General features: G+C 36.2%; 1 protein-coding gene across 9 annotated transcripts in view; it reads left to right on the plus strand.

Moving 5' to 3' along the window:
* NCOA6 (nuclear receptor coactivator 6) overlaps window positions 1-16,536 on the plus strand; it is an 86,090-nt gene that overhangs the window by 42,327 nt on the left and 27,227 nt on the right. For 6 of the 9 annotated variants that reach the window (XM_064475749.1, XM_031433947.2, XM_031433949.2 and 3 more), the window contains 4 exons: window positions 4,598-4,720; window positions 11,204-11,332; window positions 11,992-12,822; window positions 14,855-15,001. In XM_064475749.1, the coding sequence (XP_064331819.1) occupies window positions 4,598-4,720; window positions 11,204-11,332; window positions 11,992-12,822; window positions 14,855-15,001 (1,230 nt within the window). Of the gene's footprint in view, window positions 1-4,597; window positions 4,721-8,571; window positions 8,660-11,203; window positions 11,333-11,991; window positions 12,823-14,854; window positions 15,002-16,536 lie in introns of those variants that run through there. The other 3 variants (XM_064475747.1, XM_064475748.1, XM_031433955.2) reach the window with 3 other exon arrangements.

The following is a 16,536-nucleotide window of genomic DNA, read 5'->3' on the forward strand; positions in this document are numbered from 1 at the left end:
TGTGTTCCAGTGACATTTATTTAAATAAACAGACAGCAGGCTAGATTTGGCCCATAGACCATAATTTAGACCCCAGTCAGCAAGGTTGGGAGCCAATAGTGTTCTCTTTATGTGTTCTTTGATAATAATTAGCCTATGTGCAGTTGGCAAATAGGGATATGATAGCAGTTTAATGTGGAAATTGTGCTTATTAATATGTGATTTTTTTTTTCCCTTGGCAAGGAAAGTTAGAATAGTAGGCATGTAAGGATTATTATCCACAAGAAAAGCAAAAAAAAAAAAAAAAAAAGCCTTTAGCTTAGTTGCTACCTAAATGGGAGCCCTTTCAGCTTTATTTCAGGAAAATTAAGAATGAAAAGTTACACTCAAGTACCTTCCCCAGAAGTGTAACCTCAGCATTGCATGGCTCTTGGCTTGTGACAAGTTTCACTTCCTCCCGTGGCTGCCACTGAGCTCCACCGTATCTGCATTATCTTGCACCTTTAACCAGGCATTTCCACTCTAGTGTTTTGGGGTATGTTGCCTCCACTAATTTTTTGGTTTTATTAGAACTCTGGTTACAAAGCTTCATGGTTTTTGAGTTTGCCCCAACAATGTTTTCCCCATAAAACCTATTATTTTAGTGTGAGATTTTGCAGAATGTGAGGTTTTCCAGAAATGTATTTGTCATATAAAAAAAGTGCCTATAATTCTTTGTAAGGTTATGATAAGATGACTGTTCGTCATATATTCAGTAAATAGCTAATGTATACCTGCCATGAGCCAGGTACTGTTCTTTGTTTAAAGGATATAATTAAAGTGAACATATAATTTATCATCTAAATTAGGATACTTTGGGGAGTAAAGGGAGGGTACTATTAATAACCATTAATTAACTATGAATAACTATCCCAGGACAGCAGATATAAAGGGGAAGCAGACAAAAAAAATAAGTGAATGAATAAGTAACTATAAGAGATGTCCTCTGAAGAAATAACAAGATATTCTGTCAAGAGTGACCTAACCTTGGATAAGATGATTGGAGGAGGTTTTGGGGGCACGTGACATTTAAGATTACATGAAAATTGAGAAGTTGGTTTACGTGAAGAATGCAGGAGAACTGTTCTAGGCAGAGAGAACAACATGTGCAAAGTCCTTGAGGTGAGAAGTAGGTTTGTGTTCCTAAGAAAGTAAAGAAAATTCGGCCACTGAGTCTGCCTCCTTATTACTGAAGGAGAAAGTAATGTGAATTGAGGTTAGAGAGAGAGGTAAGACCACACCTGGGCTATCTAGTATGGTAACCAGAAGTCACATGTGGCTGTTGAGCAATGGAAATGTGGCTAGTCCAAACTGACATGTGCTATAAGAGTAAAATACGTACTAGATTTTGAAGGCTTAGCACCCCCCAAAAACAATGTAAAGTATCTCATTAAAGTTTTTTATATTTATTATAAATTGAACAAATATACATTGGATGTATTGGGTTAAATACAAATATATTATGATTAATTTCATTTCTTTTTACCTTTTTACTGCAACTTCTAGAAAATTTAAAATACCTGTGTGACTCATATTTCTGTTGATCAGTACTGGTCCAGATAGATAATTTGAGGCCTTGCATACCTTGTTAAGGAGTTTGGCTTTTATTTCTGAAACTGGGAAGCAACGGAGCAGTTCTAAGCTGAGACGTGACATGATCTGATGTCCATTTCAAGAACAGTATTCTTTCTACTAAAAGGTCATAGCAAGTTTAGTCTATTAATAGTTCTTTCCCTTTAGTGTATTCTCTATTCTCTTTGTCTTTATTCCTGGCTTCTGTAGGCAACTTATAACATCTTGTAGCCCCTTGTAATTGGTCCCTTACTGGTAGGATATTTGTTGCCTATGACCAAGCTACCTGCCTGGTTAAAATACTTAATACAGAAAGCTGACCTAGATAGTAGCAAGACAGAGGAAACTGCTGCGCCCTCATTGACTTCCTTCTTTATCATCTGAATCTGTACTAAGGAAGAACTCAGATGAAGGCAGCATTTTAACTCAACCACAGGCTAGCTATTCTTTTATCTGTCCACAAGGTGGTGCTGTCTTCCAGGGTAACAAGAGTCAAAATTTGGAAATAAGTACAAGAAGCATCCCAAAACTTGTTTCCGAGAGCTTTTTATTGTTAGGCCAAATGAGATTTAAATTGTCTGAAACTTCAGCATCTACTCAATTGGAACACTTCTAGTGACATTACCTAACAGGTATTGTGAGGTTCAAATGAGATAAAATTTTGTAAGCAGTAAAAGTTCTATACAAATTTTGGTCTTATAAGATGTCTCAGAAGTAGATTAGTAGCAGCCTATGTATTCTTCATTGCATGAATTTCTCTGCTGCGTGGCTGTTCATATCGCACTTGTTGAAAAGAAAGTGGTACTTTGCTTACAGATACCAGTTTCCCCATGCCATCTTCTGTTCTTTCTCCATTATACCTATTTGTATTTTTTTTGTTGATGTTGCTTTTCTCTTTGAATGTTTAAACTTTGTTCATGTTTGTTGTTAACTTTAATAAATATTTCCATACAGCTTACTTAGAATGTTTATTTACAACTAATTGACTACAGATATGTGAGTCTATTTCTAGACTCTGTTCTGTATCATTGATATATATGTCTGTCCTTAAGCCACTAGTACAACAGGTTAATTGCTATAGCTTTATAGCAAGTTTTAAAATCAGTTAGTATAAATCTTTCAAGTAGAATCTTTTTCAGAATACGTTTGACTGTCTAGCTTCTTTGCATCTTCAAGTAGATTATAGAATAAGCATGTCAATTTTTGACCCCTCCCAAAAAAAGCCTTCTGAAGTTTTTCATTGGAATTACATTGAATCTATTGTGTAATTTGGGAGAAAGTGCCATCTCAACAATACTTAGTCTACCAATCTATGAATATGGCATATGTCACCATTCATTGAAGTTGCTTTTAATTTCTCTCTGGAATGTTTTGTAGTTGTCAGTGTATAGATTTTACATATATTTGTTAATTCAATTTCATATTTTTGATGCTGTTGTAAATAGTACAATTTTTAATATCAGTTGCTAGTTGTGCATTGCTAATTTATATAGATACATTGATTTTTGTATATTTAGTGCATTCTCTTCATTCTGGCTAAAGGGAATACAAATGATTCCTGGTTCTGTGTGTGCTCTGAGAATTTTTTTTAATTGAAATATAGTTGATTTACAGTGTGTTAATTTCTGGTATACAGCAGAATGGTTCAGTTACATATATGTGTGTGTGTGTATATTCTTTTGCAGATTCTTTTTTATTATAGTTTATTATAAGATATTGTATATGGTTCCCTGTGCTATACAGTAGGACCTTGCTGTTTATCTGTTTTATATATAGTAGTTTGTATTTGCTAATCCCAAACTCCTAATTTATCCCTCCCCCCACCTTTCCCCTTTGGTGACCATAAGTTTGTTTTCTGTGTCTGTGAGTCTGTTCTGTTTTATAAATAAGTTCATTTTTATCATTTTTTTTTAGAGTCCACATATTCGTGGTATCTTACGATATTTGTCTTTGTCTGACTTTCTTCACTTAGCATGATAATCTCTAGGTCCATCCATGTTGCTGCAAATGAAATGGTTTCATTCTTTTTATGGCTGAGTAATATTCCATTGTGTATACATACCACGTCTTCTTTATTTATTCATCTGTCAATGGACCCTTAAGTTACTTCCATGTCTTGGCTATTGTAAATAGTGCTGCTGTGAACGTTAGGGTGTGTGTATCTTTTCCAATTAGAGTTTTCTCCAGATATATGCCCAGGAGTGGGGGTGCTGGATCATATGGTAACTTGATTTTTAGTTTTCTAAGGAATGTCCATACTGTTCTCCACAGCGGCTGCACCAATTTACATTCCCACCAACAGTATGGGAGGGTTCCCTTTTCTCCACACCCTCTCCAGTATTTATTATTTGTAGACTTTTTGATGATGTCCATTCTGACTGGTGTGAGGTGATACCTCATTGTAGTTTTGATTTGCATTTCTCTAATAATTAGTGATGTGCACCTTATCATGTGCCTGTTGACTGTATGTCATCTTTGGAGAAATGTCTATTTATGTCTTCTCCCATTTTTTTTTATTGGATTCTTTGGGGTTTTTTTTTTTTTATATTGAGCTGTATGAGCTTAAATTTGGAAATTAAGCCCTTATCAGTTGCAACGATTGCAAATATTTTGTCTCGTAGTTCTAATTTCTGATCATAAATTCTCAAAAAGTAATCTAGGATTTTGAGGCTTTCTGAGAATATTTTCTTCCTTCACACACAGACACACACATGGTGAGCTGGTTGAAAAAAAAATATTCAGAGTTCCAAACTCTCTGCCTATGCTGCACATCATTAATACAGCCCAGCTGCTGTATTGTGAGAATTAGTTATGCTCCCGCTGTGCTTCACGTAAGTGAACCTGCTCAGATGAGTTTCAAGAAAGACCTGTATAGTATTGAACTCAACCTTTTTGTGGTAGTAAACTTACCATAATTCTTCAAAAACACAGAAAACTAAAGGTCTCACGTACCTGTTGTAAATAAAATTCACTCTGATGATTTCCTTTTTTAACCTGCCATTTTCAGGGGAAGGTGCTATCAACCTGGCTTTGGCTCAGAACCGAAGCCAAGATGTGAGAATGAATGGACCCATGGGAACTGGAAATCCAGTTAGGATGGAGGCAGGATTTTCCATGGCAGGTGGTCCAGGTGAGATCTCCCACTCAGTTGCATGACATTTTACTTGTTTCCTTTTTTGGCTTTATTTGCTAATGTTGTGATCATCTGTTTCCTGCAAGATAGTTGGGGGTTCCTATCACACTTCTATTTACTGGTTCAGGCAAGTAAGATATGAATGTAGATTCTTAAGAGGCTAGAATCATGGAGCATGAAGCATATAGTCTTTGCAGACTTTTGGGTTCATGCTTAAAGGTAGATGAGCCCTGAGCCATGCAGCAAATATTTATTGAGTTCTCGTGTGTTAGGACCTATGGTAAATGTTGGAAATAGAACTGAATAAAATACCTTCTACCCTCAGGATGTTTATAGCATAATGTGGCTTTCAAACTCCCGCTTTCTCTGTGACTGACAATCTGTGAGCTGAGAGTTCTTGTATGCTTATGTGGAATCTATAGAAGTATGTGAAAGAATATGTGTTTTTATGTATTTAGAATTCGAGAGAGTTGTAAGTTATTTACTACCTTTTTTGGCAGTCCTGAAATTTCGTCTTTAGAGATTGAACCCAATATTCTAGAGATTGAACCCAATAACCCAGAATATTAGAATTGAGTTGGCTCTCTCATTTAAAGCTGAGGAAGCTGTGGAGCTCACAGAAAGGAAGCAATTTGACCAGGGTCAAGTAGCAGTGGGCTAGTATCACAGATCTGACTCCCAGGTCAGTGCTCCTTTCACCACACCAGTGGCTTTAAAACTTTTTCTGCTGTAGGACCTTTTATTCAAATAAGCCAGAAAAATCACAGGTGCTATGGCTGAAGAAAAGCATCTGAAACTATACCCAGTCACCTCCCCACCTTTCACAAGAGCTCTTGAAGAAATGCAGTAGAATAGAGAAGCTCAGCTTGTAAAGCCATTGTTCTGAACTGTAGCTGAAGATTTGGCCGTATAGAACTGGAATTCGGTTTTTATCCTGGCACTGCCATTTAGTGGTGTCCTCAAGCTGGTCACTGTACCTCTCCAAGCAATAGTTTCTTCACCTGTAAAATGAGATAATTGTGCCTATAATCTTTTGAGCTCATGCTTGAAAGTGAATGAATCCTGAACTATATAGCAAAAACATTTATTGAGTTCCTGTTATATATCACAACCTGTGTTGTTGGGCTGTTTCGGAGTACTATATAATAAATGTAAATACCCAACCTGGAAGCTATAATAGAGAGTCAGTAGATACAGTTTTTCCACAGAAGTCTGAGCGTTTAGTGTTAAGGCAGCTTGATGAGAGATTATAGGTGACACTGTTGCCACTACTGAAGAACCAGGGCCGGAAGAGGAGTGAGTAGAGTTTAGCCAAGTTGCATATAGTTAGCGAAAGAATGCATAGACCTAGGATGAGACTCAGGATATCTGGGTGCTAGTCTCAACTTTTGGCCAAATGTCTTAATATTTACTGGCCTTGGTTACCTGTGAACACATTTAATTATGTCCTGAAAACAATGTTATAGCTCTCTTCCAGCCTTTGACCGTTAGGACGCCATTAAACCAGTATCCACACTAATTCCAAGCTCTCCTAGTATCCAGCAAATAGCAGGCATATTTATTAAGCATCTAAGCATTTACTGCATGTAAATTATAGTGATGTATGTAGTTCATTATCAACAAAGAAAATTTAGAAGCTTTAGGTTGAGATTAGGTTAGACTGATATTTAATGAAGGACACGGATTGTGATAATATATATAATATAAAGTTTCAGGAATAATCAGTTAGTAATGATCTGTAGCCACAGTAACATTTTAACCCCTAGGTATCTATCTTTTACTGCCAAGCATACCTAGGAATGTTTTTCTCTGTTGCCCATTGGGACAATGGATGCAAACAAAATTTAATATTTGCTTAAACTAAACAAATTTTTCTGAGGAATGAAACCTTAACTACCTTCTAAAATAATAAATAACTTTGGAATTGTGTATCTAGAATGTCTTAGTCTATAAATTATTCTTAGCATTGGCAACAGAAAGTTGTCTGATAAGCAGAGGTCTTTTGTAATTAAAACCAAATTCATAGCTGTTTTTTTTTTTTTATAGCCTAATAGAACCCCAGGATTAATGAGGATACCATAGCAGTCATTTTGTCATGGTTTCTCAACCTCATCACTACTGATGTTTTGAGCTGGTAATTCTTTCCTGTGGGGACCTGTCCTATGCATTGTAGGATGTTGCAACATCCCTGGCCTCTACCTCTCAGATGTCAGTAGTACCATGACCCCTTCCCCCTAGTTGTTTCATCCAAAGCTGTCTCCATACATTTCCAAATACCCACTGGGGGACAGAATTGTGCCCAGTTGTGAACCATGGATCTAGTCCAAATTCCCACATAGTGGTGGAATGTATTTTATAGTATCACTACTGAGCATGTAGCCAGCATGTGCGTAAACACTTCTGAGGATAGGAAGCTGATTGTAAGCTAAAAAAACCTGTTTTTTCTTATCTTCTAAGAACGTCCTTACAATCTAATTACCATCTTTGAAAAATGGGATGGGATTCCTCAGAAACAAATCAAATTTCAACAGGTAAATATTTATCTAATTGCCCTCTCCCAAATAACGAAACACCTAAAAATGCTGGATAAAATATAACATTTAATGCACAGCTAAGCTTGTAAGAAAGTAAGAGAAAACCCCAGAGCAAGAAAGAAGTCAGAGAAGAAAATTTAAATAGCAGTAAACAAATGAAGAGATTCTGCAGGGGCCAAGGATTTGAGTTTTAATGGCCAAGAGAAATAAAATATGAAGCCTTGCCTCAGGCTCACATAAAGAAGGAAGTTAGACTTCAGAAGTCCTCAAGAAGCCAGGAGTTTTGGTTAAACAGTAGATTAGAAAATTTTTATCCTCTAGCACAAGGAGACAAATGAAAAATGTGTCTCTCTTGATCTGGACTCTAGTTAGGGGATGGGGGAAATGGTAGTTGTGGACTTGTCTCCTCTGCCCTTATGCATGTTGGATGTTTAATATATTATTGAAATGACCAAGGAACAGCTAAGCTTAGTTATCAAGTGGTTCTAGACTGGCAATAATCATTGAAGCTCTCACCCCAAGCCATTGCAGACTTCTCATAGTTAAAGCCTACTATAAATGAGTTTATACTCCCAATTTATAAAATTTAGAATTAGACTACCTCCTACCTCCCTCCAGAATTCTAGATAATAGGAATATCCACATATTTAAAATTACGAAGATCATAAGAGAACAAGACCCTAGCAAAACTTAAAGAGGTGGGGAGGACAGAACTTACAGAAATTTAAAAATTATTAAAGTGAATAACTTATTTAGCAAATTAGAGACAGCTGAATTGGAAGGTGAGTTTGAAGAAACTACACAGAATGCAGCAGGCAAAAATAAAGAGATGGAAATATGAAAGAGGTTAAGAAAAATGGAGAAGTTTATATGTCTGAGAAGAGTTACAGAAGAAAAAGAGAAAGAAATTGAGGAGGGATAATAGTCAAAGAGAGAATAGCTGAAAATTTTCCAGAATTGATAAAAGACATGAGTTCTCAGATTCAGAAGTCCAGTAATTCTGAGCCCTCCAAATAAAAATAGATCCACATCTAGGCACAAAATTGTAAAACTACAGAACATGAAAAACAAAGAGAATATTAAAAAAAAACAACCCAAAACTCAAAAGACCAGTTATTTACAGAGGAAAGATTGACTGTCAGACTCAGCTAATTACTCAAGGGCAACATTGGAAGCCATTAAACATTAGAATAATATTTTCAAAATGATGAGAGAATTATTGACAGCCTAGAATTTTAAACCAAGCTATACTATCAAGAGGAGTTTGAGATAAAGGCCTTTTTTAAAGAAACTAAGAGAATTTACTATTAACAGACCCTTGCTAATTGAACTGCTCAAGGATGTACTTCAGGAGGAAGAAAATTGAACCTAAGATGGAAGAAATAAGAGCTAAGAAGGAATGGTGAGCTAAATAATTGGTAAACATGGGGTAAATCTAAATAAGCATTGACTTATTTAGTAATAATGATGATTGTATATTGTCCTTAGACTTTAAGTTAGTTACGTCTTGACATTTTAAAGATATTACTAAAATAATAGAAATAGAATGTATAACTTTTAAACTAGTAGTGTAGGGATAGAAAGGAAAGGCATGATGAAAAAAATCGCTGCAATAAAATTCTTAGAAGTAGGAAAACAGCATAGAAAAAGAAGAGTACAAAGCAGTGGTATCATAAAATGATAATCCAGAATATACCAGCAATTAACAATAAAGGTAAATGCATTAGAACATTGATAAAAAGAAAGTGGTTAATCAGGTTGAAAAATAATCTCAGATTTAGCTATGTGCTCTTACAGGAAACACATAAAATATAAGGTCTCAGTTCATAGTTAAAAGGATAGAAAAAAGATAATCCAGGTGACTATTAACCAAGAAAAAGGGGTATAATGATATTTTCATCAGACAAAGCAGATTTTAAGATAAAAAGCATTACTGTATAGGACCACTGTGTAATATAAAAGGAAAAATTCACCAGAAAGATAGCTAAAGTTTTGCTTTCTTAATAACCTAGTCTCAAAATATGTGAGGCAGAAATGGACAGAATTCATGGAGATAGCACATCCTAGGGGAGATTTTAACATACCTCTGTTGGTAATTGATAGATTGAGCAAAAAATTAATTAAGGATAAAGAAATAATATAATTAAAATAGTTTGATATAATGGATATATATAGAAACCATACACTAAAAATGAAAGAATCTTAATCTTTTCAAGCATAAGTGGAACATTTATATAAATTGACCATGTATTATTGCAAAAGCAAGTTTCAATAAATACCACATATTGGTATCATACAGATTATGTTCTCTGACCACAGTGTAATTAAGTCAAGTCGCTGGCCAAAAAACCCCACAAAACCCTAACTAAAATGTCCCTTGTTTTTAGAAATTTAAAAATACGATCTAAATACCCAATGATTTTTTTTTTCCCAGTGATTTTTTGAAAAACAATCATGATGGATGTTAGAAAATAATTAGAAGGAAATAATGAGAACAGTACATATCTAAACTTGTGAAATGTAGACAGTACATCATTTGGAAGAAAATTTAGGCCGTAGACACTTATATTAGAGCAGAACATCAACTGAAAATTAACAAGCTAAGTGTCTGACTTAAGAATTCAGAAAAAGAACAGCAGAGTAGTAATTTAGGAGGAAGGAAATCATAAAGGTAAAAACAGATAAGTAAAGTATGAATTTAAAAAAACCAATAGAACAGAGAAGCAAAACCAAAAGATGTTTCTTTGAAAAGACAGCTAAAATTGTTGGTTCTAGTAAGATAAAGGAAAAAAAAAAGTCAAAATCAATGTAAAGAATGAAAAAAGCGTATACTTTAAAACAGTGTATTTTATAGTATGTGAATTATAATTCAGTTTTTTAAAAGAATGGGAAGAAAGGGTATTCCATGAATAACTTTATGCTAATGAATTTTCAAGAATTGGCAAATTAACAGTTTTCTTGAAAATATAATTTAAAACTGACTTAATAAGACATAACAAACTTGAAAAATATATCATTACTTAGGAAATTGAAATAATCTGTCTCCTTATGAGTCAGTATAACCTACAGGCCCAGATGATTTTACAGATGAGTTTTATTAAATATTTAAAGAACAGATACACATATTCTTCCAAGGTATAGAAAAAGGGGGAAGATACTTTCCAACTCATTTTGAAGTTGTTTTAATTTTGATACTAAAATTAAAGGGCAGGAAGAGAGGATAATTATAGATGATTTATAGATGTGAATAGGGATGCTAAATCCTAGAAAGTCTAATAGTATTAAAAATTAGGTAGGGAGCAAGAGGAGTTCTCAGACTGCCAGTAGGAGTATAAATTGATAAAACCACTTTTGAGTGCAGTTTACTAATATCTAGTAAAATTGAAAGTGCTTATACTTTAAAACCTAGCAATTTTAAGTGTATAATCTAAAGACACTCTCACATGTCCACAGGCATACGGGACAAATACATGACATTGCAAAATTCTAAAAGTTAGTATTCATCAGCAGGAAAATGGATGTATGAGTTTCATAAAATGGGGCACTACTAGAGCAGTCAAGATGGATGAATCTCTAAAAATAAGTGAAAAGGGAAAGTAAAGAAGAATACATGTAGTATGGTGTGACTTATACAAAGATCAAAGGTATTTAAAAATGCCATGCAGGTTACTTACATATGTAGAAAAGGTACACATGCATGGAAATGTTAATTCCAATTATAAGATAAGTGGAAAAGAATGGAATGAGCTTGTGGAGTAGGAGGCTTCCTACTATACATATCTATGTATATATCTGACAGAGATAGGGTAAAATATTTAGGTTTAAATAAGGTAGTTGATGGTGTAAAATATTTCCATACCCTCTTACATTCTTGAAATATTTCATTAAAAACAAACATTGTACCAATTCTAGTACTCTGTTCTAGGGATTTTTTTTTTTTCTCTAGGATTAATAAGGATGAGCAGCCCTGCCACTGTTATGATATCCCAAGGTGGAAACATGTCATCTTCCATGATGGCACCAGGCCCCAATTCAGAACTGCAGCCCAGGACTCCTCGCCCTGCTTCTCAGTCAGGTATTGACCTCCAAGCTTTGAGAATTGAAGAGGCTGAACTCCCTGTACAGATCATTACAAAATTCAGCTGTCTCCTAGCCAAATTCCTAACTGCCTATCTTAAACGCAGTCTTCTTTACAAAATCTGCCTTAATTTCTTCAAGCTAAAAGTCATCATTTCCTTCTCAGAATTTCTCATTATCAGTTATACCCCAACATTCCTGAAAATGTATTCCTTGGCCTGCCTTTTCCTGCTGCTCCAAGACCGAGAATTCTGTAGTGAAGTAAATTTGGTTAATGTAGCCTCCCTCCTGGGGATTCCAAATTAACATATTGAAGGCACTGAAAGTCCTCCAGTGAAGAAATTTGTCTAAGGTTATTAGTTCCAGTGTTTCTCAAACCTGACTGACCATATTTTATTTTATTATGTTTTCTTATAACACAATGAACATAATTCCCCAGAATATGCTTTGGAAAATACTTTTATGGTTGGCTCTTTTTAGACAAGATTCATCTTTCTATTATCTTGGTCGTTGTTTTACATATAGAAAGTGCTCACAAACATTTCATTGAATGATACCAACAGATTTTATTCTATGTTTGTAGAATTACCAAGACTCATGCTCTAGGATCTAGATTACAATAAATTAATTATTGCTTTGTTGACTGTCTTTAAACAGATGCAATGGATCCACTCCTCTCTGGGCTACATTTACAGCAGCAGAGTCATCCCTCAGGATCTTTAGCTCCCCCGCACCACCCAATGCAGCCCGTCCCTGTGAACAGACAGATAAACCCAGCTAATTTTCCCCAGCTGCAGCAACAGCAGCAGCAGCAGTTGCAGGCAAGACCCCCACAGCAACATCCGCAGCAACAGCCACAGGGAATTCGACCCCAGTTTACTGCCCCAACTCAGGTGCCTGTTCCTCCAGGCTGGAACCAGCTGCCTTCTGGAGCCCTTCAGCCTCCTCCAGCCCAGGGTTCTCTGGGCACAATGACTGCAAATCAAGGGTGGAAGAAGGCTCCCTTGCCTGGCCCAATGCAACAGCAACTCCAGGCAAGACCATCCTTAGCCACGGTACAGACACCTTCCCACCCTCCCCCTCCATATCCCTTTGGCAGCCAGCAAGCCTCACAAGCCCATACAAACTTTCCTCAGATGAGCAATCCAGGCCAGTTCACAGCTCCTCAGATGAAGAGCTTGCAGGGAGGGCCCTCCAGGGTCCCAACCCCCCTGCAGCAGCCCCACCTCACCAACAAGTCTCCTGCTTCCTCACCCTCCTCCTTCCAGCAGGGATCCCCTGCATCCTCCCCAACGGTTAACCAAACTCAGCAGCAGATGGGACCAAGGCCACCTCAAAATAACCCACTTCCCCAGGGATTTCAGCAGCCCGTCAGCTCTCCGGGTCGGAATCCTATGGTTCAACAGGGAAACGTGCCACCTAACTTCATGGTGATGCAGCAGCAGCCACCAAATCAGGGGCCACAGAGTTTACATCCAGGCCTAGGAGGTGAGGAACACTGAAGCTATTTGTGTTGGTAAATTTACTGGAGGTAGACCTTAGTAGAACTTCAATTTTTAGAGTTAATGGAGGGAGTGAAATAAGGATATATTTATTTGGCTTTGTGGATATAGTGATGACACTTGTATAACTTAGTTAACTTGATATATTATGCAGATCTTACTGGTTATATTTAAGCTAGCCCTCTGGATTAAAATGCAGGTAAAATCCAATATAGAGATGTTCATTTTGTTTTTCAAAATATTTTTGCTTGATCTTGTACTAGTAAATTAAAATGTCCGGAAGAAATGTGATTTTATTAACAACTTAAACTGCTCAGCTGTTGAAAAAATTAAGATTATGTAATAGCGCAAAAATGAAAAGTTAAGTATAGGATTTTGTTGGGGAAAAGCCCTTCTGGTTTTCAATTTTGATAATCCTGGTTAGTAAAATAGCATGGTATTTGTTAAATTTGATTAAAGTATTAAAGGGGAGTAAGTTCAGAAATCATTGACTTTTATAGTTTAATAATGCCAATGCCTGCTCCTTAGAGAGGGAATTCCACCAGTTATACCTAAAGGAGATTTATTTATTTATTTTGTAAGGTGCCTCTTGTATGAAGAAAAAGCAATGGAGCTTAATGTGTGAGAGGTAAAACGATTACAGTAAAACTTATCCATCTCCATGTTTATTATTTATTCTTATTAATCATTGATCTAGTGCACATGAATGTGCTTGGAGCTTTTCAGTAAGGTATAGAGAGTGTCAGTAATACTGTCATCTGATAAACATACCCCCACCAAAAGACACCCATTGCCTACCCAGAAAAAAACCCTTGCATCTGTAGTGCAACATAGCAAAGGCATGTTCCCATGATTTCTGGTGAAATTAAGTTGCTCATCAGTCTTTTCACTCTCTTGTAATTACTTTTACTGACATGCAGGCTATAATATTTGAGTCCTAAGAAGCTTTTAGAAAATGCAATAATGTTTCAGCTCCAAACTTCTCTGTTCTGGGCATCTAGCCTTGGATCAGTGGAAGCTGGGTAGTCCCTCCTGCAAATGTGATTACTGATTTAATTACAATGGAAGCATGCAAATGGGGACTTGTCACTGCTAGAAAGGACAAATGCATATTTGTCTACAGAGTGTTTTTCAGGACACTGAAAATTTGGCCCTTAAATAAAGGGACTAATACAAAAAATTTAAGTGAGCTTTAGATCTTGATGCTTTCATAGAGCAAATGATGTGCTCACCTAGGTGATCTGGCCACATCCAGGCCTACATTATAAATAATGAGTGAGTTCTGAGATTCTCCTTATTATAGATTTGCTTTCTGAAATTAATTTAAACCTTCCTACAAAAGGAAATATTACTGTAGTAAGATTCCATTAGAGCATGGTTCTTGGTACCATAGCTGTCAGAATTGCAGCAAACCTTATGAGGGGAGGATGTAATAATAAATTTAATATAGCCTGACTTTGAAGCTACTATGAATTGTTTCTGATCTCTTGTCTCTTCCAAAGAGACAAGCACAATATTGGGGAGAAATTTTCTGCAAAGGAAATTGTCATCCATTTCCCTCAATGGGAAAAAAAATCGCCTATCTTATGCTTAATATCAGGACCAAGGTCTTTGTTTTATAGTATTTCTTATCAGTTTGTTTGAACATTAGAGAATTTAGCATATTCCTTTGGTACCTGTGTTAAAGTATGTAAAGTTGTATTACAGAGAAGTGAGCCCTAAACCTTGCTGTGACGTGGCCTCAGATCACATTTAGGGAGCAGATTGCCATCTTTTCCTTGGCATGTTCTAAGTGTAAATTTTTTAGTATTTCTTTTTCATTTTGACAATGCTCATGTAAGAGATTGTGTTGATTTTTTTAACCATCTTTCCCAACCTTATTATTAAAGATCCTACCAGTGTGACAGAGAGCTAAGCCAGTGGAGACTTCATGCAGCTCATCCTTCCTTATTCATTCCACATCTAAGCAAGAGTATAAATTTGCTAGGTAACTGCCTTACTCATTGTTTTCTATTAAGGAATGCCTAAACGCCTCCCACCTGGCTTCTCAGCAGGACAGGCCAATCCGAACTTTATGCAAGGTCAGGTGCCTTCGACCACAGCAACTACCCCTGGGAATTCAGGAGCCCCTCAGCTGCAAGCAAATCAAAATGTCCAGCATGCAGGTTTGTTTTCTGATTTATTTAGCCAGCATTATTGAGCATTTTATGGTAGACAACGAGGATGTACAGAGAAATATGTGTTGGTTCTTCTCCTTAGTTTCAAACCTATAAATAATTATTCTTGCAGGGCAGTAACTAATATATTGAAAGTAGGTAAAGTGTCTGGGAAATCTGGAAACACCTAAAGAAATGAAATGAAACTTGCGTTACAGCTGGAGTCAGCAGTTTCTTTCTTTTCCTGAAAAGAACTGGATGGCAAATATTTTAGGCTTTGCAGGCTATATGTTCTCTGTTGCAACTACTTAACTTTGCTGTTGTAGTGCTAAAGTAGCCATAGACCATACATAAATGAATGAGCATGGCAGTGTTCCAAACACTGTTTATTTATAAACTGGCAATAGGCTTGATTTGGCCTATGGGCCATGTTTGCTAACCCCTGAGTTAGTGAAAAGGCAAAAGGTGTTTCTGGCAAAGGAGATGATAGATACAAAGGCATGGAGGCACATGACGTTTTGAACAACTGCACCTTTTAAAATCTCTGTATGGTACATTTTAACTTTGTTTATGTTGAATGTCTGAATTCTGGTTTACAATGTGATATTTGAAGACCACACTTTAATCAATACAGATTTAATGCCAACAGTGTATTGTACATAAGAAGAAACTTTGGAGGACAAATAGTGCAGAGCAGAATGGCTAAAAAGTATCTGTAAAGCAATATTGTACAAACCCAGGCTTCATGTTTCTGGTTGCTTGGGTACCACATGACTAATCCTTTTACCTTTTCTCATTCAAGCAGTTTGCACCAAGGTAGCACAAATATTTTCTGCACTCCCACCCCGACTTGGAGTTAGTTATATGGTTCCAGCTTTAATTGTAAATCACTAAGGAAGGAGAACAATTTTAACTCAATTTAAAAAAAAGTTCAAACTACCTCTTGAAGGATGAGGGAAGGATAGGGCAAACTGCGTGACCTTCCCTATCTCCTAATGCGAAACTGAGCTATGTGAATTCATGTTTTTTATAGGAAGTTTTAAAACAGTGAGAAAGTCATTCATAATTCCTCCACATAAGCACAGCTGTTTTGTGTTTTTATGTGGTGCCTTCCACATGTACATATTGTTTTGATTTCTTCACTTATCCCATCTAAGAGAGCCCTAGTCTGTCGTTTTCTGTTTCTTACCCTCTTGTTAGCTTTTACTTCTTCATGTTAAAAATACTTGGTCTGTTTGTTATTTTCTCTTGCCAACTGGACTTCAAGGGGTCAGGGACTTGGTCTGTCTTCTTGTTGTTACCTCAGCACCAGAAATGCCTTATGTTTATTAGGTACTCAATAAATAATTGTTGATTGAATGAATATACACTGGTATAGTCAGTGTATATAGTGTATGTATATGTGTGTGTGTGTATATATATATATATAGTGGTCATGGAGTTCAATTTAAGAGTTTACAAGGCTGGTTTAGAAAATCTTCCTTAGGATTCAGGACAACTCTCGATGGTATGAACAAGGGACAGTTTGTCCCCTGTCTCCTTGA

This window comes from Camelus dromedarius, chromosome 18 (genome assembly GCF_036321535.1).
Source record: "Camelus dromedarius isolate mCamDro1 chromosome 18, mCamDro1.pat, whole genome shotgun sequence".
NCBI classification, from domain to species: Eukaryota; Metazoa; Chordata; class Mammalia; order Artiodactyla; family Camelidae; genus Camelus; species Camelus dromedarius.